General features: G+C 47.2%; 1 protein-coding gene across 1 annotated transcript in view; it reads left to right on the plus strand.

Moving 5' to 3' along the window:
- CACTIN (cactin, spliceosome C complex subunit) overlaps positions 1-21,007 on the plus strand; it is a 158,230-nt gene extending 137,223 nt beyond the window's left edge. The window contains exon 10 of the mRNA XM_069649434.1: positions 20,225-21,007. Within this exon, the coding sequence (XP_069505535.1) occupies positions 20,225-20,715 (491 nt within the window). The 3' untranslated portion in view covers positions 20,716-21,007. The remainder of the gene's footprint in view (positions 1-20,224) is intronic.
- The last annotated feature ends 1,933 nt before the right edge of the window (positions 21,008-22,940 follow it).

A 22,940-nucleotide genomic window follows, 5' to 3' on the forward strand; every position in this document is an offset into this window, starting at 1 on the left:
CGGCTCCTTCGATTCTGGCTCCACTACCTCCCACAGTACAGGCGGTTCCGCACCAGCCTCCACAGTAGTCACCGGCTTCGGTCTCCACACCACAGCCCACGGCACCCAGTACTTCACCTCCCACTCCGGACCAACTGGACAAATGGGTGGACACAAATGAGGAGGACCCTGACACGCCTTCCACAAACACCTTGCTCCGGGATCCCGATGCAGACAGATGTTGTTGCCCTGGCCAAAAAGGGGTGGCTCAAGGCATACTCGGCCCAAACTGTCAATCGGCGCCTCAGTGCCAAGTATTGGCAGATGGAGGGGGGGGGATACACTCTTGCTTTCGGCTCATCCCCAGCTGCACTCCTCGGTGAGCGCTGTGGCGTCACTCTACTCTAAGCCTCAGTTGGCCTCGACCTCCTCGGCACTGCAGGAAGGCGGGGCATGCCAAGTGGAGAAAGAGCGTCAGCCAGGAAGGCACCAGGTGGGGCTTAGGCCAGGTGACCTAGATCCACTTGCACCTGCTCCCCATCTGCAAAGGAAAAGAGGCTGGAGGGCTCCTTAAGTAGGGAAAAAGAGTGGCAACCAGGAAGGCACCAGGTGGGCAGGGCTTGCTGGGTGGGGGAAAAGAGCGGCAACCATTAAGGCACCAGGTGGGCGGGGCTTAGGCTAGGGGACCTAGATCCACTTGCAACTGCTACCCATCTGCATGTCAGATGTATCGGAATACCTGGTGTGGCAAGTATTGGATGGGAGTTCTTGCCCGCGTAGTGTAGGCAAAGGAATCTACCCACCAGAGGGTTACATTGGCAGGGAAACACACAGAGGGATCAATTTGGGAGAGACTGACACGAGCTGGGCACGGGAAACGTCTGTCGCAAGAGGATGGTAGCGGTGGAACCGGAAGTCTGTAATATAAACAAGAATGTTCAGGTACAAGATACACAAAGCAGATTATGAGTAAATGAGCCGGAAATGAGCTGACCTCGAAGGGATAAGGAATACCTGAGTATAGGAAAAGTGCCCTTCTGGCAGAAGGCCGATTCGGAGCAGATTACATGATATGACTCCCAATTTACAGAAACGAGAAAACAATATTTCAATAACCAAGGTAGCCCCGGTAAAAAGTAGAGGAAATAAGGCAAAAGAAGAGACAATCACTTGCCAACAACCAAGCGAGGAGATATCGTACTGACGCCGCACACATGGTGTATTGCCCCAAGAGGTAGGACCCGACGAAACGAGGACGCTTGAGTGGCAGTGACCGACACTCTAGTTCCAGGGGTCACCTGTACCGACGGCACGTGGATGCTGAACAAAACTGAAGCGCCAGGGGTGGAAGTCCAAAAGTTCCTGCGCTGGACTTAGGGCAATACAGGTGAGTGGGGTGTCTGGTTGAAGTGGAAGGCTTTCCCTGAGTCCGGATCCTTCCCAGGGAGCCGGCTGGCGTAGTGGTGCAGATCCGTATAGCAGCGAATTTGAGAAAAGACGTTTAACAATCCGAGTTTGTTTCCGAGATGTAACGACAATGGTGAAATCAGTAGGCAGAGGCAAATCGTTTAGCAGTCCGGGTTCGTTCTTGGAGGCGGTCAATGCAGAATCAAGAAACAAAGAAAAAGGCAAGGGAACAAAGGTAGACTGGGTAGGCAAGGTTCAGGATTGAAGCAACGTGAAATGCAAGGCGCCTGGTTTCCACAAAATCGGAAGCGCCGGGTCTCAAACCCACAAGCTAAATACTCGTTACTGGGGAACAACGGACCCGTCCCCTAACGCGCTTTACGCTAGAATGTAACGGGATCCAGTCGCCATGGCAACCTCCAGGTTGTTTGAGGATGGGAGCGAGGTTGCCTGAGAATGCATGTGACGGCTCGAATCAGAAGAAAATGTAAAGGACCGCTTTTGTCTGTGGGCGACGAAGGCTGGGAATCCGGCACCTAGTACCTTGCATATTTGTGCCCCTGCAGAGCCTAGTAGCACTGATGGGACGCCTGAGAGGTGTCGCCCGCTCCGAGGATGGAATCCTGGCAGTTCCCACCCTCAAAGAATCCCTCACCCCCCTGAGGACCAGAACCTAGCCAGTAACGCAGGGGCATGGATATTGCTAGAAGGTTCCCAGGTCCTGTCCTCTGGGCCATAGCCCTTCCAGTCAACCAGATACATTTGTACACCCCGGCGCACTCAGGTGTCCAGGATACCGCTGACCTGGTAGGATGGAAAGGTTTCAAAAGACACGTGGAAAACTGGATGAATTTTCCTTGAGGAGGGCAGACCCAGACGCACTGCCACTGGATTGATGACCTCTGTAACAGAGTAGGGACCAACAAAACGAGGGAGCAAGGGGCGATAACCAGGGAGGCGATGAAGATTACGAGAGGAAAGCCAAACCTTGGAGCCCACCACGTAAAGAGCAGCAGGGTTTCTGTGTGCACCCGAAAGGTCTGGTCACGAATCTTGGCCCGATATAGGTGTAGGGAAATAGTTGTGTACCTTGGTCAAATCCCTAACACAGGAAGTAGCTGCAGGGCTGGTCGGGGAGGATAGCAGATGCAAAGGGATGGTACGAGGATGGCGCCCATAAATAGCAAAAAAGGGAGACGAGCCCCGTGGCCGTGTGAAAAGAATTATTGTATGCAAACTCTGCCATAGTCCGTAGGGAATACCAGGAGTCCTGGTATTGCAGAATAAGGCAACGCAAAAACTGTTCCAGGGTGGCGTTCAAACGCTCCGTTTGGCCATCCGTCTGAGGATGGTAGGCCGAGGAAAACCTGTCGTCGATATCCAAGGAACGCGTAAGAACGCCCCAGAAACGTGATGTAAACTGGGAACCGCGGTCCGAAATGATGTCTGGGAGACCAAAGAAACGGACGACATTGTGAAGAAAGAGATTGGCTAGAACAGGAGCGGTAGGAAGTCCTTTGCAAGGTCTGAATTGGGCCATCTTGGTAAACGAATCAACAACTACCCAGATGCAATCATAGCCGTTGATTTGAGGCAACTCTACAATGAAATCCATTAACAAGATGACCCAGGGCTGTTTTGGGATGGGCAAAGGATGGAAAAGCCCTACTGGTTTGGCTGGTTGGTGCTTGGACTGTGCACACACCGAACAGGAGGCAACGTACTCTTGAACGTCCTTGCCCCTGGAGGGCCACCAACACCAACAGCCTAAGAGCTCAGTGGTTTTCTTTATTCTGGGATGGGCCGCACACTTGGCATCATGCCCCCATTTAAGCGCGGTAATACGGGGAAAACCAACAGGCAGATAGATCGAGCTCTGATAATAAGGGATTCCTTGTAACACACTGAGGTCTAGGTCCCGTATTTCCTAAGGATGATCCCAAACCCAATTGGACAAGAACGAACGCAGAGGTGTCTGCAAGTATAGGCGCAAACCACATTCTGTGGCAACAGAATAGGGGTACCGGTCTTAGGACAGGGAGGTGTCAAGTGGAGCCAGCCCATCGGCCTTGGAATGTCTGGCGCATGGTCGGTAAGTGATGACAAAATGATACATAGAAAAGAATTCATGCCACTGCACATGGCGAGCGGTGGTGCACTTACTGGCTGCATAGCCAGCAGGGTCCCGTGGTTGGTATACACCTGAACCGGTGCTTTGGTACCTAGTAGGTGATGTCTCCATACTAGAAAAGCATCACGCACAGCCAGTAGCTGGCCTCAAACAAGGTTCACTTGCGTGAGTGAAAGGCCACTCGAAGCAGGACCTCCGTATCTTTAAAGTTCTGTGACAGAATGGCATCAATGGCTGTGTCAGAAGCATCTGCCTCAACCACAAAGGGTCGGTCGGGATCCCGGTGGAGTTGTACCAGAGCTGTAGTAAAGGCCGATTTCAGGAGATCGAATGCTTGTTGTGCAGCTGGCCTCCATACAAAGGATGACTTGGAGCTTGTGAGGGACGTTAGAGGAGCAGCGATCTTGGGAAATGAGTGGATGACTTGCCTGTAAAAATTGGCAAAACCAAGAAAGGACTGCAGAGATTTGATATCCTTTGGAACAGGCCAGTCCAGGACTGCTTGTACCTTGGAAGCGCTCCTCTGAATACCCTTATCAGTAATATCGTAGCCTAGGAACTCAACCTGGTTTACATGGATAACCCATTTCTCCAATTTAGCATACAAATGATTGTCCCTGAGGCGTTGGAGTACCAAGGAAACATGCTGAACATGGGTCTCATACGTGGGAGAATAAATCAGTAAGTCATCTAGGTAGACACCAAGAAAGCGATCTAACATCACGAAACACATCATTTATAAAGTGCAGGAAGGTGGCCAGGACGTTGCATAGGCCAAACGGCACCACGAGATATTCATACAAGCCGTATTTAGTTTTGAATGCTGTCTTCCATTCATCGTCTTGGCGCATACGGACCAGGTTATAGGCTCCCCTTAAATCTAATTTGGTGAACAATTTGGCAGAACCCAACTGGTCAGGGAGCACTGAAATGAGCGGTATTGGGTACTGGTTACGAAGGATAACCGCATTGTGGGCGCTGTAATCTATATAAGGGCAAAGATCGCCTTCCTTTTTGGGGACCAAGAACATAGGTTGATGCCGCTGGGGAACATGAAGGCCGGATAAAGCAGTTAGCCAGCGCCTTATCTATATATTGTTTAAGGATCAGGTCTTCTTTCAATGTTGAGGAATAGAGTTGACAGGATGGCACTTTAGCCCCAGGCACCAGATCAATGGGGAAAGTCGTATGGCCTGTATGGCGGTAGAATGTCGGCCCCTCCGGGCGCTGAAGGCATCCTTAAAAGCCTGGTACTCCTTAGGTAAAACGGTGGCAACCAGAGCTCCGATGATAGGGGCTGTTTCTAACAAAGAATGGCATGGGTTTCTTATGCTATCTTGAGTTTCCATGCAGTGGCTCTCACAGTAGCTTGAGGAGAAGAATACATCTTCGGCTGACCAATCTATGACTGGGTTGTGCTGCTTCAACCAGGGTAGACCTAAAATGACATTGTACTGGTGGGCGGCGATAACATAATCGTATCGTTTCCTTGTGCCCAACCAGGGTGTTCATGACCAGAAATATAGTTTTTTCTGTGACTAACCCCGAAACCAGAGTGGAACCATCCACGGCATTCACCATTTCAGGATGTTCCTTAATGACCAAAGGGATATCTTTACCTGTAGCGTACCCTTGATCAATATAGTTGCCTGTGGCTGCGGAGTCTATCACCGCTTCCCCCGACCATGAAGAACCACAGGGGAGCACAAAGGTGACCTTAAGCATGAGAGGATTGGAACCCAGTAACAAGGGACTCTGTGACTGGGTTCCATCCGTCAACGAGTCTTCCCGTTTCCCGATTTCTTTGGTCTTTTGGTACAGGCCTTCAGGAAGTGCTCCGAGGAACCACAATAGAAGCAGAGGTTGGCATTCCGACGCCTCTCCCTTTCAGCAGCGGTCAGAGGTCCTCTGACAGCTCCATCTGCATCAGCTCTGCAGGTGCCTGGGAGCCGGGGTGAGGTGTTGGGGTTACAGGAACCACCCCCTCTTCTCACCTTTCCTTTCAGCCTGTCTTGCGTCGATTTGAAGTACGAGGTCCAAAAGTTAATGATAGGCTGTTGGAACCACAGCGACTGTGGCTAAGGTATCCTTTAAATCTGCCAATCCCTTATAGAACAAAGAGGCTTTTTTGTCCTCCGGCCAGTTGGTCTCGGCCACCAGTTGGTTAAACCTGGCAACATAAGCAAGAAGTGAGGTATCGCCTTGTGTTCCCCTAAGAGCTTCAGTTCTGTGGCTTGGGTTCTGTACCGAGTGTCAAACACTCGACCCATGGCTTCTAGGAGGGCATCGCAATAAAATAGCAACGGGATGCCGGTCTCTAATAGAGGATTCGCCCAAGTGACCGCGTTACCCCCCTAAATTGGACGGCACAAAAGCCGCCTTCGTGGTGCCATCAGGGAATGCATTAGGACGACACAGAAAATGTAACCTGCACTGGTTCAGAAAAGTGCGGTACATTTTGGGATCTCCATGGAAGTGTTCTGGAGGTGCCAACGGGGACTGGGAGGTTGGGTAGACTGGGGGGGTGACGGAAGGCAGAACCTGGTCAATCGCAACAGGGGCAGCTCCCTGTGACGGCACCGCGGCCCCAAAGAAAACCCCTGCCAGTAAACCCTCTATCTGACCGCGAGTGGCCACATGGGCCGTAACCATATCCGCACGGAGTTCAGCCATCATTTGTGTGCGAGTCTGAGAAGCAGCATGGGCTGCTACTATCTCTGTGCGATCTGCCACCATCTGCATCAACATGGTCAAGGTTTCGCTGGTGTCCATTTTATTTGTTAAGGCTTCTGATTATGTCAGATGTATCAGAATACCTGGTGTGGTAAGTAGTGGATAAGCGTTCTTGCCCGTGTAGTGTAGGCAAAGAAATCTCCCTGCCAATGTAACCCTCAAGTGGGTAAACAAACAGAGGGATCAATTGATTGGGAGAGACGGACACCAGCTGGGAACAGGAATCGTCTGTTGCCAGAGGATGGTAGCTGTGGAACCAGAAGTCTGTAATATTACAAGAATGTTCAGGTACAAGATACACAGAGAAGATTAGGAGTTGACAAGAGTGCCGGAAATTAGCTGACCTGGAAGGGATAAGGAAGAATTCCTGAGAATAGGAAAAGTGCACTTCTGGCAGCAGGACAATTCGGGGGCAGATTGCACAATATGACTCCCACCTTACAGAAACAAGAAAACAAGACTTAAATAACAAAGGTATTCCCGGTAAAAAGTAGAGGAAATAAGGCAAGAGAAGAGACTATCACTTACCAACAACCAAGCAAGGAGATATCGTACTGACACACCGCACCCGTAGTGTATTGCCCCAAGAGGTAAGACCCGACGAAACGAGGACGCTTGGGCGGCAGTGACTGACACTCTAGTTCCAGGGGGTCACCTGTACCAACGGCACGCGGACGCCTAACGAAACTGAAGCTCGGAGGGGGTGGGGGGGAGAAGTACAAAAGCTCCTTCACTAGACTTAGGGCAATACAGGTGAGTGGGGTGTCTGGTTGAAGTGGAAGGCTTTCCCCGAGTCTGGATCCTTCCTAGGGTGCCGGCTGGCGTAGTGGTGCAGATCCGTATAGCAGCGAACTTGAGAAAAGCCGTTTAACAATCAGAGTTCGTTTCCGAGATGTAACAACAATGGTGAAATCAGTAGGCAGAGGCAAGTCGTTTAGCAGTCTGGGTTTGTTCTTTGCACGCAGCAGTGTAGACTGAATCAGAAGGCAGAGGAAGGGTTGAGCGATCGTTCTTGGAGGCGGTTAATGCAGAATCAAGACACAAAGAAAAAGGCAAGGGAACGAAGGTAGACCGGGTAGGCAAGGTTCAGGATTGAAGCAACGTGAAATGCAAGGCCCCTGGTTCCCACAAAATCAGAAACGGTGGGTCTCGGAAGCTAAATGCTTGTTACTGGGGAACAACGGACCCGCCCCCTACCACGCGTTATGCTAGAATGTAATGGGTGCCAGAGTCGCCATGGCAGCCTCCAGGTTGTTTGAGGATGGGAGCGAGGGGGCGGGGTTGCCTGAGAATGCCTGTGGCGGCTCGAATCACAAGAAAATGTGAAGCACCGCTTTGTCTGTGGGCGACTAAGGCTGGGAATCCGGCGTCTAGTACCTCGCATATTTGTGCCCCTGCAGAGCCTGGTAGGAGCACTGATGGGATGCCTGAGAGGTGTCGCCTGCCCCGAGGATGGAATCCTGACACTGCAAAGGAAAAGAGGCTGGAGGGCTCCTTAAGCAGGGAAAAAGAGAGGCAACCAGGAAGGCACCAGGTGGGCAGGGCTTGCTAAGTGGGGAAAAAGAGCAGCAACCAGGAAGGTGCCAGGTGGGCGGGGCTTAGGCCAGGTGACCTAGATGCACTTGCAACTGCTCCCCATCTGCAAAGGAAAAGAGGCTGGAGGGCTCCTTAAGAAGGGAAAAAGAGCGGCCACCTGGAAGGCACCAGGTGGGTGGGGCTTAGGAAAGGTGACCTAGATCCACTTGCACTTGCTCCCCATCTGCAAAGGGAAAGAGGCTGGAGGGCTGCTTAAGTAGGGAAAAATGCGTCAACCAGGTGGGCACTACTGTGGGCAAAATGTTTTCCTCCAAAATGTCCATCTGTATTGCCATTAGTTGAGACTAAGCCCACTGATCTGCATTTGATTGTCCGTTTGTAAGAAGACCATGAAGGAAGTCTGAACTTAACCCGGTAACTCCAGCGCTGGCCGTGCCAACCAGTGTACCCATACCACCCAAAATGATTCGAAGGAAGGCCTTGGGAACGAGCACTCAAACCTGTACTCTCAAAACCAAAATATAACTGTGCTGCACATATCCAGTTTACCTTCCAATGAGTGGCTGCTGCGTCTCTCACAGGGCCGTGCTGTGTTGCAGTTGTCAGGGCTCCATGCTCTGCATAAATGTTCTTGAACGATCACGGAGATACAATTCTCAAGATGGAGTTTTTTGCTTGATTTGATTGCGCTTTAAGGTAAACAGTCACTTGTGCCCATAATTTTGTAGGCTAACCTCCCACCCCACCCAGATGCCTAGGATGTGTGGGATATGTAACATTGCTACCTGAACGACTCCATATTAACCACATGAGGTCGCTGTAACATCACACTGTGAGTGTTGGGCTGTGCAAAGTAACGAAAAACAGGCATTGGCAAAGCTGATTCATCTGCCTGCGTTTTTGTGAAACTGTTCTCCATTAGTAATACCAGCTGTAAACTTGCTGTTCTAGTCTGTATCTTTGGCTCATGGATTGGGTACGTGGCAGCCTTCACATCACTTTCTGTTGTCTCGGGACACATACAGGGATTTGCATTGCAAGCCCCATTTCCTCTTCAAAGCGTGGCTTTGCCGTATTTCTCAGCTTGCTTTTCATGTCTGCCAATAGCTTGGAGTTCACATGGCTTTTTGGAAGCATGTGCATTGCTTATCCAGGAGAAGCACGGACATGAAATCTACACAATTGCTGCTGTTCTTTTCCATGGAGGAGGTTTGGAGAAGAGATGACGTTGGGGCAAAGGAGAGGAACTAAAAGAATAAATGTTGAAATGGCACAACTAGTCTTAATCCGTACGGATAATCTGCCTTTGCACTGGTTTTACAGAAGACCTGTATCCACCGCTGTCTGACTCCTTCCAAAATAAAATATATGAAACTGCAAGACACTTTTTTCTGTCTGTGAACTAAAACTTGCAGCACATACCAGCCAATTACGTTTCGTTCTAATAGGTTTTGAGGGATATTTTTCTTGTGATAGCGATAGTTTTTTTTTAAACATAGGTCTTTATCGCAAAATAGAAAAAAAATGTCATGCTAAATTGATGTGAACTTTGTTTAAATACAATGGTTTGAAGACGGTCATTGTTGATATTGCTGAACAGCGTTACATTCTAACACACACTGCTTTTAAAGCACCAGCCTGTTCTTTATGCATAACACATGTTCTGCCGTTGTAGCCAGCATGGAACACTATGAGCAATTTTGCCTAATGCAAGGGGGATTTTGAATTTCAGCTTGAGCGGTCTTACATTAAAGACTCCGGGCAATAGAGTTCTGGGACCGAGGCCAGGCAGCTCAATGAGGCAATGATTTACACCGTGATAAAGTTAAGAGCAGACAGTGAAGTTGTTAGGTGTTGGCACTTTAACCCGATTTCGGGATGATTAGTGTGCGCCAACGTGCAGCTTTTAAGATGCGGGATGGGGCGTAAACGTGGATGTGAGAAGGGAGGTACTCTGTTGCTGACCCCAGATACCCTTTTGCCGAAGACATTGTATGCCAAACAGAGATTGTTCGGTAGTAATCGGACTGGAATTCATAATCGCGCCCACCACTACGTCATGGCTGCCGCTGGGCAAAAAAGGAAGAATTGTCTGAGGAATTTGAACTGGGAAAAGTAGGCCTTGTTAACTTTGTTCATGTGAGGGAGAAAGGCCACCTGGGAGTCCATGCAGCATTCTAAATCTGGGCAGTGGAGACACGTTAAACAAAGCTGGGTAGCTGGCTCGAGGGTATCAATGAGCAGGGCTTGCAAAATGTACTATTTCACTCACATTGGCGACTAGATTTTATTAAGGGGGAAAACCATTTCCATGGTATTCGACCATGCTGGCAAGTATCGGGATGTCTGAAACCTTCACTTGACATTTACTGCAAACAAACTCTTTGCAGTAAATGCCAAATAAGTTTCTCTGTGCATGGCTGGCCTTTTGTGTGGCAGCATTGCATCAAATATGAAGTGTGCTTATGGTGACTGGCACCTTTTTACAGACTGATAATATTTTGTGACCCGTTGCTATAGAGCGACTGTTTCTTTAGGTTGAGTGTGTAAACTAAGGAACTCTCCCTGCAGGACCAGTGGGATTTTTAAGGATTTGCGAGGCCTGATGAGGTTGTAGGGTTACCAAAAACGAACATTTCTGTTGTGGATTCATTTAGTGGTAACCAGTTCTGGATGAATAAAAGCTGAATATCTTACAAGTAGGCATTCACAAGGTTCGAAATAGCTGAGCGCTAGTTGGCTCCTGCTTCTACACTAGGAGAGGCTGGTTAGCTTGAAACCAGCAGCTACTTTTGGCTCCTCATGCCAACTGGTGCCTTACAAACATAGATATGTGACATTTCCTTTGAGTATTTGTGAGCTATCGTAGATAATGTGCAAGAAAAGTTAACGTTTGCCTCTTCTGTTGAAGTTGGTTTTGCTTGCGCTATGTGCCCACTCCTGGTTCCCCAGCAGTAGCTCCTGCCTACTGATGATGGCCAACACCCAGGAGCTGGTTTTAGCTCCTGCTTATTGACTGAATTTTGAACCATGATTCAGTGGGAAAAGCATGGCCGAGCTTCAGAAAAAGCTTGGCATGACTGGCTTACAAATTATGTCCAATCTTCCATTGTTGAATGCAGGGCTGACTACATAGACTAAGCAGTGAAGTAAAGATGGAGGACCCCACATGTGGTGTCTGTAATGGAGGAACAATGAGGGGTAAGAAATATCCGCTGGATTGCAAGGAGATGAGCCAATCAAGCCATGCAGGTGAAAAGTATGAATAAATTATGAATATCGGCATACCGTGATCCACCTTGTTGAATGCATCTGAGAGGTCTAATAAGCAGATCAGGGCTCATTGGCCTTTATCGGGGCTTTTAAGGCAGAGCTCTAAACCATCTGGAGGGCTGGCGAAAACAAGTAAGGGGAGTATCCAGAATATTGTTGGCTAGTACAAAGTCATGGATCTGCAAAGTGGACATGGTCTCCAAGAGTTTGGCTACCAAGGGTATTATGCCTATGGGTGGCTAGATGGCAGGGATAGCAGGGTCAAGATTGTGTTTATTTATTTTTTAATACAAGTGTGGGGATGGGGGTATACATTGGTCGAACTGGCCCCCAGAGAACAGGATGTTGTTACTGAAGATTAATGACTGTAATGTAAAGTGGTCTTCTATAGCGCCTTTCTGCGAATGTTGGCCTTGCTTTGCATGGCTCTGTAAGAAAGGACGGACAGGGTGTGCTAGTCTGACAGCAGGAAGGCAGATGCAAAAATCTTTCGTGTTGATGGATGCAGGTCAGAGGTACCCATTACCTGTCTGCCAATATGAAGATTGCTGTTTTTGTTTTGTACCAGCTGGGCAGGTTAACGTTTTGTAGCCCCGAATTATGGAGTGCAAACATTTTAACACCATTATTTGTTGATAGATGATGGATAGGGCAGGGGTTGTAATTGGAATTCATGGAGCAGGAGCTGGAAGTAGCTCCTGAGTGTCTGGAATTTCATCTGACCAGGAGTTTCTCAACGTGACCCCGGAGCTTTTGAAGACCATCCACTGGTTTGAGTGACTGAAAGATGGTGGAAATTACTTTTTTGGTGCCAAACTGTGGCATGCACCTAAAATGCAGATTCTTTGAACCCCTCTTTCTATTGTGTTGCCATGTAGTGTACTCTATTGCCGCCTGTTGAATCCTGTCTAGTGCCATGTTCCTTTACGCGTATTCACTATATAGGTTTTCTTTTACTTGCTTTCCCTTTCTTTTCTGTCCATTACTCTTTCTCGCTGCTACCTCACATTTAGTCTTCACCTTTGTTTGCTGCTACTTCAGAACTCTGCCACTACATCTGTTACTGCTTTAATCTCTGTTCCTGACACATCTTTGTCTGCTGCCGCCACCTTTTGTGATGCAACCTTGCTCACTCTTTCTCTCTGCTGTAGAATGACTGCTAATAAGTAATATATAACGCACCGAAGGAAGAAACTGTTTCTGACAATGGCTTTGATCTGTGGATCAAGAGTGAGGGTGTTGTCCATTGTCTTTCCAAGATACCTTATTATGGTTGACTGGCTTGGGAAAGTGCCCATTTTGTTAGGCCAAGGGATTGTTGTGGAGTTGGACCCTGTAGGATTACAGAGCATCAGCTTTGTAATCGAACAGGTTGCTGCCTTCCATGCGGCCACCTGTGCAACGCAGTTTCTAATGTCTGGGGTGTTTGGTGATGGGTGGTTTACCCATTTTCTGATTATTTGTGTGTCCTCCGTGTAGTTGAGCAGGTCGATACCAGATTTATTGCTGTCTACTAGAGGTGTCATGTAGATCCTTGGGGTACTTCGCAGGCAAGTGGGCGAGGCTGGGAATTGTAGCTGCCCAAGAGTGGTTTCTGTTACACCCGTGAGGAAGGAGGTGATGCTGTATAAGAGTTGTTTCTTATGTATTTATTTTATTCTGCATTTGTAAGGCGTGTATACATCAAATTGTTTCAAAGCGCCCACAGGGCAAAGGTAAGGGGACAAGGGGAAGAGCAAGACAATGGAATATGATAACCGTGATAAGCCAAAAGAACATTTTGGAGATGGAGAGGGAGAGCGAATGACTGATGGTGTCAATAGCAACTGATAAGTCTAGCAGGATAAGCGCATTCTGTTTTCATCCACGTGGTTTTTCAGTGTATCCAAGACGAGCACCGAGCTCAAAGAAGGTCGAAATCTGTGCTCTGCCTCATTCAGGAGTTGGTTTCTTTCAATGAAATCCCAGAGCTGATGGTATATGAATTATTGCAGAAGTTTTCTGATGAAAGGCATGTTTGAGATGGTGTGGGTGATGGCAAAGGTCAGATGTATGCAGATTGTAACTGAACAAGGACTCTTCCAGTGCTGATGGAGTCAATGAGTAGGGATAGGAAGATGGGCGTTAAATCTGGAGATTTGATGATTGATCTGTAAAGATTGGGGGAGTAGGTGGAAATGAATCCTCACGAGATACTAATGGGTTGCATGTGTCAATGGTAGAGTGTAGGTCCTCTGGAGATGGAAGGCAAAAAGACAATCGAGAAGAGGTAGTGGCAGGTGTTTGTGGGATCTCTTTGGTGGCATGTGAGTTGGAGCGTCTTTTATTGTGAATGTTCTTTTGGTTGAAGTGTGCAGCAATCTGGTCAGAGAGCTCTAGCATAGGGTTAGCAGTTTTATTGCAGGATGATTTTACATATATCCCTTTAGCTGTAATGTGCCAAATTAATGTGTTTGGAGTAATGTGCTTTCTTTGCTTAGAGTACTTCAGCCCTGTTAAAGGTCGAACTGTTGATGATTGGCTAATCTACTAGTGTTTAGATTGGAGATGTTTTCCAGATTCTGATTTTTACTTTAAGTGATTTAGTCTGGCGGTGAACCATTTGACTGGTTTCTTTTTTTGAATGGTTTCTTAGGGGAAATACAGTTCTGAAATAATCGCGGGGACAATAGATTTGGATTACTTCTAGTCTTTCTAGTGGGAAGTTGATGTGTATTTCTTTCCACGGTCTGGTCATGGTTGACTTTTGAAGGTCATGCGAGATGTGGCCTCTGTGACTATTGGGAACGGGAAGTATAAGTGATCTCCCCTGGGGAGGTTCACTGGGGAGAAGATGGTGATTGTTTTCCTGACGAAAAATGCCATCCAAAGTGTGTCCAGCTATGTGGCTGGGCTCCTTATTTTTATTTATTTATATAGCGATAAATCCCATGGGCGTCAAAGCGCTGAAACATAAAAAGACAGACAAGCAAATAAAGGAAATCAGTCCAGCAGGGTCAGCATATCAGGGGATTGGTTCATAGAGCGTAGTACAAATAGGTGAAGGATTCAGAGAAAAGGAACATTTTCAAACTTTTCCTGAAAGATGTAAGAGTGTGGGATCAAGTCTCACACACAGTGGTAGTGTGTTCCATAAAGAAGGTGCAAGGAACTGAAATGATCAACCATCCACTCGGGTGCGCTTCATGCGCTCGTTAGTAACTGCTGCGAGCTAGAGCGCTGGGAGGCTTGTACCACTGTAGCCGAGCTTTAAGGTAGGCTGGTGCTTCACTTTGCAAGCATTTATGGATGATGTTTAGGGCCTTAAACTTGGTCTGTTATGCAACGGGCAGCCGGGGGAGTTAACAATCTGTTTGAAGTGTAATGCAGCAAGGATTTGTAAGGAACTCCTGGTGGAAACCGTAAAGACAGAAACCGTAAAGACAGACACAAGTGATCACAGTTCAAGGGTGTTTATTTAAACTGTATGCAGGTTGGAAAAACGCCTAATCTAAACCGAAATCTAAGATGGGAGCAAGCGTCGACCATCAAATGAAAATAAGGCAGTCCTAGTGGTGGCGTGTGAAATAAAAAGGGCCTATATTAAGAGACCTATTGCCAAACCTTACAACTAATACAAAAAGGGTGTGGGATGGTTTTCAAGAAAAGAAAGAAGTATTCACAAATAATATGTCAGGATGTGGTAGCTTGGATCTCCCTTCCCTACATTTTGAGCACGGGGAAAAGTGGAATCAGTACACTCTCAAGCTTTCCCCAGCACGAGACGACAGTTCCTCTTGCAGCGATCAGGGCTGCTGAAGGCCAAGTCTCATTTCACTTGAAAGTCTCTTGCCTTCGAGGACCGAATGTTTTCAGTAGCAAAACAAAAGGTTCCTTCAACAAAATGAAAGTTTGTTTGCTTGTTTTACTTAGGGTGAGGATTCTTCACTCCCTGGGCCCCCTCTCTTCCGGGCGCTGACCCTCTTTACTTTCAGCCTCCGTCGTCCTGGTTCACTCTGGCTTTCAACAAACCTTAATGTCTTTTTAATCAGTTCTGGTGGACATCCCTCGGCTGGGTTCACCTTTGTCAACACTGTTTCATGGGAGTTTAGACTTTGCCCCTTCTTCGTTAGCATCCCCCTTCCGGGTTCCCATTCGCTTTGCTTTCAATGATTTGCAAGCTTCACTTCCCTTACTTTCTCATGTAGCGGGATTCACTAACCTTGCTTTCTTTATTGTTCTTAGGTCAAAGATTTTCGACTCTACGGGGAGTTTGCTTTGACCCATCTTGGCGGCTCTCCTACGGCCTTCTATCTGTAGTTTTACTCAGATGGGCATCGACCAAAGTTTCTCGGAGCAGCACCCACACGGTGCTGGTCCCCTTCTGCAGTTGGTCTCCCCGTTACAATCTTACAGTTCTTTGAACTTCTTTCAGATTGCCACTTTGCGACCGATTCATCACAGGCCGGTCCTTATCGGTTCACTCATCGACTCACCGCCTTGATGAACCGCTTGGCTTTTCTTATAGCTGGAGTCAAGGCCGGTACCACGGAAGCAGGGGTCTCCCTTGTTGCAGCTCATCCACGTCGATACGCTGTGTGTACCCTTGACATCCGTTGCTACACACTTGGGCTATTGTCCTCGGTCTTCCGATTCCCTCTGCGGAGGTTTCACGGGTCTGCGTTGAAAAGGGCAAGGTCACATCTCTCCTTGTCAGCCTCCTGATATTTGCCGCCTTTCTCCTCCTCTTGAACTGCCGGATCTCGATAGCTGTTTCGTTGTGCGGTCTGCCTTGCTCTTATTGTGCTCTTTTGCTCCACCTTTTATCCCTGTGGGGAAGGGAAAGGGCTGTTGTGTGTGTGTGTGTGTGTGTGTGTGTGTGTGTGTGTGTGTGTGATTCTGATCAATTGCCTGACTTTGCCTAACCCTTGTATTGGGACATGTCAGGTTAACGGCTCTGGAGTTGGTCCGTTCTCTTGTGTGTTGTGCGTAAGTGTTCGTGTTAGAAAAGGGGTGGGGGCAGGTAGTTTTGAATGTCCTACGTGGTAGGATGGGGAAAAGGTGTTGAAAGAAGGGGGATACTGCGTCTCGCCCGTCTCTGTCCCACTCCCGAGAACCCCCCATCCAGGTGATCCTCCCTCACTGGTCCACCCCCAGGAAATGGATCCAATAGCAATGGCTGTGTCCTGGCCACCTGGATCAGATACCCAGGAACTAGCTAGTGACACCCCTTCAGGTTTCTCAGTTTGCGCCAAGTGACTTTGTAATCGCATTGTTTTCTTTCTCCTGCCAGATGTTGAAATCTCCAAGTATCGTTAGTAGTTTGCGATGTACAGGCAGGATGGCATCGGCATCAGCGTGTTTGTCAGTAAAGTGCTGGCTGTAGGAGCAAGGTCTGTAAATTAAGAGGAAGCTTGGTGAAGCTGTGGGATAGATGGAGAGCAATTCAGTGTCTGAGATGATGTCAATGGAGAGTGTTGAGACTACGAAGGACTCTGTGTGCCAGAGCTATGCCACCTCCTCTCCTATTTTGTGATTAGTGTAGATGATCTTGAAGACTGATGGGATTCTTGTGCTGATAACGAGGGTCTGCTAGTCTGAGAGCCCAGTTTCTGTGATGAAGAGTACGTGTATCTGGTCTTCAGAGAGAAGGCCAAAAATGTCGGGTGAGAACTTGGAGACAGAAAATGCAGTGATCATGAGGCATCTTGTGCCTTTCATCTCTGGGTGGGTTTGGCTGCTTGGGCCAATGCTGTTTGGTAGTTCAAAGTTGCTTTCGGCTTGAAAGAGGCTTTTAGCAGGCTCTTCTTGGGGTCTGGAACATCTTTCAGTTCCTACTGCGTGGTTGCTGCGTGGTTGGGATGGATGGATGGATGGATGGATGGTGCAGGATCGCCAGTGATGAATGGAGTAGCAGGTATTATTTGTTGCAGGTCCCATTTTATAGTTGGTTGAATGGCTGTCGGGGTAAATGCAGACAAGGATGTTGGGTCGTTGAGTGCTGTTTCTCAGACCAATGTTAGGTCATAGTAATGTGGTTCAGCTGGCTACGTCAGGAGGTATCTAGATATAAAAGCAGTCAATGGCATCTTGGGAGGAGGTAGAGGGAAGCCTGTAGGTTCTCTGGATGCCTAATAGGAATGGGTAGTGAGGGCCTCTTCCAATTGTCTGTGTTCTTTCTTCCTTTCCGATTCTTTTATCTTTACGGTTTCCTGGCATGTTGTCACTGTGTTTTCAACATGATGTTGTTGAGGATCGGGAATAGGGGGTGATGTGGCAGGGAGAGATGGAAGAGGTGATATTTACCTTATGATTTTCATCAGCCTGCATTTTTTTAGTGGGTTAATTTAAGGATTTCCATATCACTCTTTGACTAATAGTTAGTTGAGAAATTATGGAACTGTTCCTAGCATGCCATAGGCCAATTGGCTCGTAGACTGTAAAGATGAAATGACTTTCCAAGGGTTAGGCTATGGAACGTTTTCCTTCAGTATAGCAGTGTATGGGGTTATGATTCAAGAATTTGAGGAATTGTTTCTGATACTGTGTGAGGGGCCCAGTTTCCATTAGATGGAATGGATTATGCAAGAATAGATATAATGGCCGTGCTGATTTAGCTTGGTGCTAGTTTAGGCAAATACCGGGAGTCCAAGCAGTAATGTGTTGAGGATATAGTCGAAATACGATGAGCGCCACTGTTATTATGGGGATAGTACTGTGAGGTAAGGTCTGTTTTATAGGTGATTTGTATTTATTAGGAGCGTTTCTTTTTGCACCTTTTCCTCAACTACCTTACCGTGATTGGATTTTGGCTAAAATCTTTGTCTTCCCGGTGTCCTCCCACCAGAACTGATTTTGTAAATTCATCTCAACCGTATGCAAAGCGTGTATGCAGCCTTACAGAAAAGGGGGTTATTAACCACTTATACTCCCTAAAAATAGGCAAATGCTCCCAAAAAAGAAAATTTGGGAGTACAAATACTCTCAACAAAAATAGGACCCAGACACGTAGAACCTAGTGTCCCTGCTTTCACTCACTCGACTCCATGAATGCGTTGGGACCATTGGTGAATGTAGTCCCATAGGAGAAAACAACAATTTTTACTGCCTGATCGAAAGTAGTAGAAATGTATTTTTAAATGTGCATGAATAACTAGGCGCAAAGAAATAATTACTAAAACATGTTCGTTTTCCCGTTAACATATTTTTTCACGTTTATGAAAATAAAATCACATTGGGAATTGGACTTACATTTTACTCCCAAATTTAAAAAAAATGATTTAAATACTCCCACTTGCAAATATTATCTGGTGCACTGCCTGTATGTGTTTGGTATGTAGGCACAACTAAAATTAAACTAGTTATGCTTAAGACATATAGGCAGCAGTAATATGTGTTCAGTTATTGTGGTGGCACAAACACAGATTCAACCTCCCTAATTGCTAGGGATGCCAGCACACGATGGAGCGTTAAGCAGGTGCAACAGTGAGTTAATCTATCATGCAGTTGCCATGAGTGAAGCACTATGAGAAAGGCTCCTAATGTGTTTGGTATACAGTGGAGTACAAAGAATGAAATCTGTCTGTGCACTAGGTGTTCATGTTATGGATGTTTTTATAAAGGCAATCAAGTTAATGAAGCTATATGCAAGGAAGCCGGCAAAATAACGAGTCAGCAATGCAGCTGTGGTTGCATATAATTCAGTCGGGGTTCAAAATGTGCACTGACAACTAGCTATTGTCTAGTGCTAATTGCCTCTTGGCGAGTAAAAGAAATGGTGTGTGGTGTATATGTATATAACTAAGATGGTGAGTTACTTTATGGCTGGCTAGTAGCTTGCAACAGTCTGTGGCTATGTGCTTGGTATGCAGGAAATTACAAAGAGTGAAATTCAGCTGTGTGTTAGATGCCCAGTGAGCACTATGGTGACGAGCAAAACTGTTGTGATGACATGATTAGCAGCTTCTGTGTTGGGTATGTATGCAGCAATATAGTTGGCTGTTGTGTAGGCTAACACATTGATTTTATGTAACTCAATGCTATGTGTTCCGGGACAGTTATTATAAGCTAGACAGTTGTGGTGCGCATATACAAGCAATTTAGTCTATCTGGCTATATGTTAGTTATGCAGGCAAAAACAGTTGAGTAATGCCAGATTGCACAATGATTCAATCTAGCTGCGTGCTAAGGTGTTCAGTCATAGATATCTGGACTCAAACATATGTACCGGTACAGATGCATACAGTCTGTCGATTCAGACAAGTTATGTGCGAGGAGTGCAGGGGAGAATTAAAGCGTACATTCACCTTACCCGTTTTGTTTTTTTTTCCTGCCCAAATGGGGGTGGCACTATGGACAGGGCTGTGGCAGCCAGACTAACTGGCTAACATGAGGCATCCTTTGCCACTGCCCTTCGCCTGGCTCCCTAGGCAATGGCTGTTCTAGCTAGGAGCAGTGCCTATGAGATGTATAGTGGAAGGGAAAAGGGGAAAAAAATCACTCGACCACAAACAGTACAGCCTAGGAGCAGTCAGAGAAAAAAACGGGCAGAGCATAACAGTAAAAACACTGAAATATTCCTCCGACAGAGCATTTAACGGGTCCTAAACTCCTTACTAAGCATTTGTTGTACAGGACGGAGGCAGACAAGAAGCAGGGAAATGGAGAACAGTAGGAGAGGACTGAAATCAAGGGGAAGGGCCACCACACTATCTCAGCAAATTGACATGGGTTGGGATGGAAAAGGGAAAAAAAGAAAGAAGCAAAGGGCTAGGCCACAAACACAGTACAGTGTAGGAGTAGTCCAGAGAGAAAACAGGCAGAAAATAACACTAGAAAACTGAAATATCCCTCCAACAGAGCACAAAACAGGCCCCCAAACTACTTGCCAAGTGTTTGTTGTGTAGGATGGATGCTGATTAATTACTACAAATGACTACTGAATCAAAGTAACAAGTGTTCTTGAATAGTTGATTATGTACTTGATGTCTACATTCGTAGTGATGTTTTGGTACTGGTTTATCTTAGTCGAAGCTGTGTGCGTACTGGGTGTATCATCTGCTTACCCACCTGCATTATATATTGTGGTATATACCTTTCTGCATGTATATATATAGTTGGATCATTTAGCAGCATTCATTCTTGATGCATCCACTCTAACACTTGGTATTTTGTTTTCCCTATTAGGGGATGCTGTTGAGACTGCAGAGGACATCTTTGTTCGAAAGGCCAAAGAAGGAATGGGACAGGACGAAGCTCAGTTCAGTGTTGAGGTGCCAGTAACCAGCAAGGCCTATTTATGGGCAGACAAGTACCGGCCCCGCAAGCCTCGCTTTTTCAACAGGGTGCACACAGGTTTTGAGTGGAACAAATACAATCAGACCCACTATGACTTTGACAACCCACCACCCAAGATTGTGCAAGGCTACAAGTTTAACATCTTCTACCCGGACCTGATCAACAAGCGCTCCACACCAGAGTACTTCCTGGAAGCCTGCCACGACAACAAGGACTTTGCCATTCTGCGCTTTCATGCTGGTCCGCCTTATGAGGATATTGCTTTCAAGATTGTCAACCGTGAGTGGGAGTATTCACATCGGCACGGATTCCGCTGTCAATTTTCCAATGGGATTTTTCAACTTTGGTTTCACTTTAAACGGTACCGTTATCGGCGATGAGCAAAGCGATGTGATGGCAAACCGCTTCTTTCCCTTGCACAAACCCATATTTATATATTGCCATTTGTCACTGCCTCTGCACTCTATTGCAAGTCTTTTTGGAAGCAAGCTGTGACTTCTGGATCACATTTTGGCTATGATTTCATACAGTCGAGGTTTTTAAAAAGTTAAAATATTGCCACCATGTAGGTGTTGGCCAATTGTCTCAGGATCATCCTGTATAATGTTAGCCTGGACAAAGGAATCTTTGAAGGATAGCTCATGTAATACAATAAATCAAGAATGTTATCTACACAGCTATTAAGCACCCTTTGTTTATACAGCGAATGATTTGCGCGAAGCTTACTCCTATGTTTTTTCTTTCTTCTGAGAGGCAATGTAGTTCCGTTGTCCGTCTTGTTGTGAAACTCCCCCATTTGTTGCACATCATAAGGATGTTCTGCATTCTTTTTTGTCCTTTAATCTTGTGTGCTTTGTTTTACAGGAATAACTTTAACAGATGCTATAGTTCTTAATGCCAGAATTCTTTGTATTGATATTTTTCGGCTGAGGCGCCACTGTGTAATCGGAGAATGAAAACGGGCACAAGACTTTGGCCACTAATGAAGTTGGCCCTTGAAGGAGAATTAGGTATTTTGGAAGGGTGAAGGGAGTATATTTGTATTTATTTTAATCTATATAGAACTTTATTCAAAGCACTGATTTATTTATAAAAATTTTACAATTTGATGTATGTGACGAAGCATCATTTTGATCCCTATTAAGCGGAAAAGGTGACTTTTTAAGAGTGAACAAAAAGAGGGCAATGAAGTAGCATAACTAATGAAGAATGAAAGCATGTTCCAGTGTTTAAGTGCCAAAAGAGAGGGGGGGAGAACAAAAACATGATTGGGCACATGGAGAGCGTGATACAGTTTAAAAGTTTGTGACTAAAAATGAAAATAGCGTAAAGGCTGATACCAAGAGATGAGGAACGATAAGGAGCCAACCAATGTAAATACTGTGCATAGGAAGAGAAATAGTAGACCACATTTCAAGGACCATCTAGGACAGAATGAAAATCGATGAATAAGGAATCACAAAAGGAGAGATTATGCCAATGGAAGAGTTATGAATCAAATGGAGCAGGGCAAGTTGATAAGTAGGAAACCAAACGAGAAGGGAAGACCATTAGTCAAAATGACAGAGAATCAAACTGAAATAAGGAGATTGGTTGTGCCAAGTGTAAGAAATTATCATTCTCCAGCAAGGGTGAAGATTTCGTCGAGCCACGCTTTTGGAGGACTCCAGAAGTTTATCAGGCCCAGCTCGGACATGGCCCAGGAGAAGGGAAGCTCGACGCCCGGAAAGCTGTTCAGGGTCTGCCCTGGATGCCAGCTTCAGAATGTCTTTAAGGAGGACGAACACTCCCTTTACTGCCTACATGAGGACAAGACGCACGTGGAGAAGGACTGTGCGTTTTGCGGCAATATGTTGGAGCGGACCATGAAGGACTGCCATCAACGTCTCGCCAACTGGCTGGAAGGAAAGAGCCCGTCAGGCGAGAAGAAGAAGAAGAAGAAGAAGAAGAAGAAGAAGAAGTCCGAGCGGTCTTCTAAGACCTTTGAGGGCTCCCCGGCGACAGGGGTCCAACAGAAGGCCAAGCACCGCGAGTCCGTTGGCACCGGGAGCGCCGAAAGGTCGGGCTCTACGGGCGCCAGGCAGGGCGCATCCTCCCCGGCGCCATCAACCACGAGCCAAGGCTCTGGCTCGGGTAAGAGGAAGGCCAAGCACCCGGCAAAGCTCCTGGAGAGACCCCGGTCGAGCTCGAAGGCCCCATCGGAGGGGGAGCGAGGCGGTGACCCTCCCCCCAAGGAAAAGGCGGTGAGCGCACCTAAGGTGGTGAAAGCCTTAGTCCACCCGGCCAAGGCCTCTATCGAGACAGTTGCGGCGGCCCTGGCTCAGCCTGTGGAGGCTACACCAGCGGTGGCGACCTCGGGGCCCAGAGTCTCCCTGCCACCGCGGAGGGAGTCCTCTTTCATGCCCATCGACAGGACCCCCGTGAAACCTCCGACGGAGAAGAAAAAGGGGGGGCAGGAGGTCGTCGTGGATTCGGCCTCAACCTCTGAGGAGGAGCTGATCGAAGTCTTAAGCCACGGCGTTGGCGTGGAAGAAGACCAGCCCGTCAGGAGGGACCCCGACGTAGAAGACGACGAGAACGTCGAGGGTGCCGACGGGGCTCCTGA

Source organism: Ambystoma mexicanum, chromosome 1p (assembly GCF_040938575.1).
Source record: "Ambystoma mexicanum isolate Mex_15411 chromosome 1p, UKY_AmexF1_1, whole genome shotgun sequence".
NCBI classification, from domain to species: Eukaryota; Metazoa; Chordata; class Amphibia; order Caudata; family Ambystomatidae; genus Ambystoma; species Ambystoma mexicanum.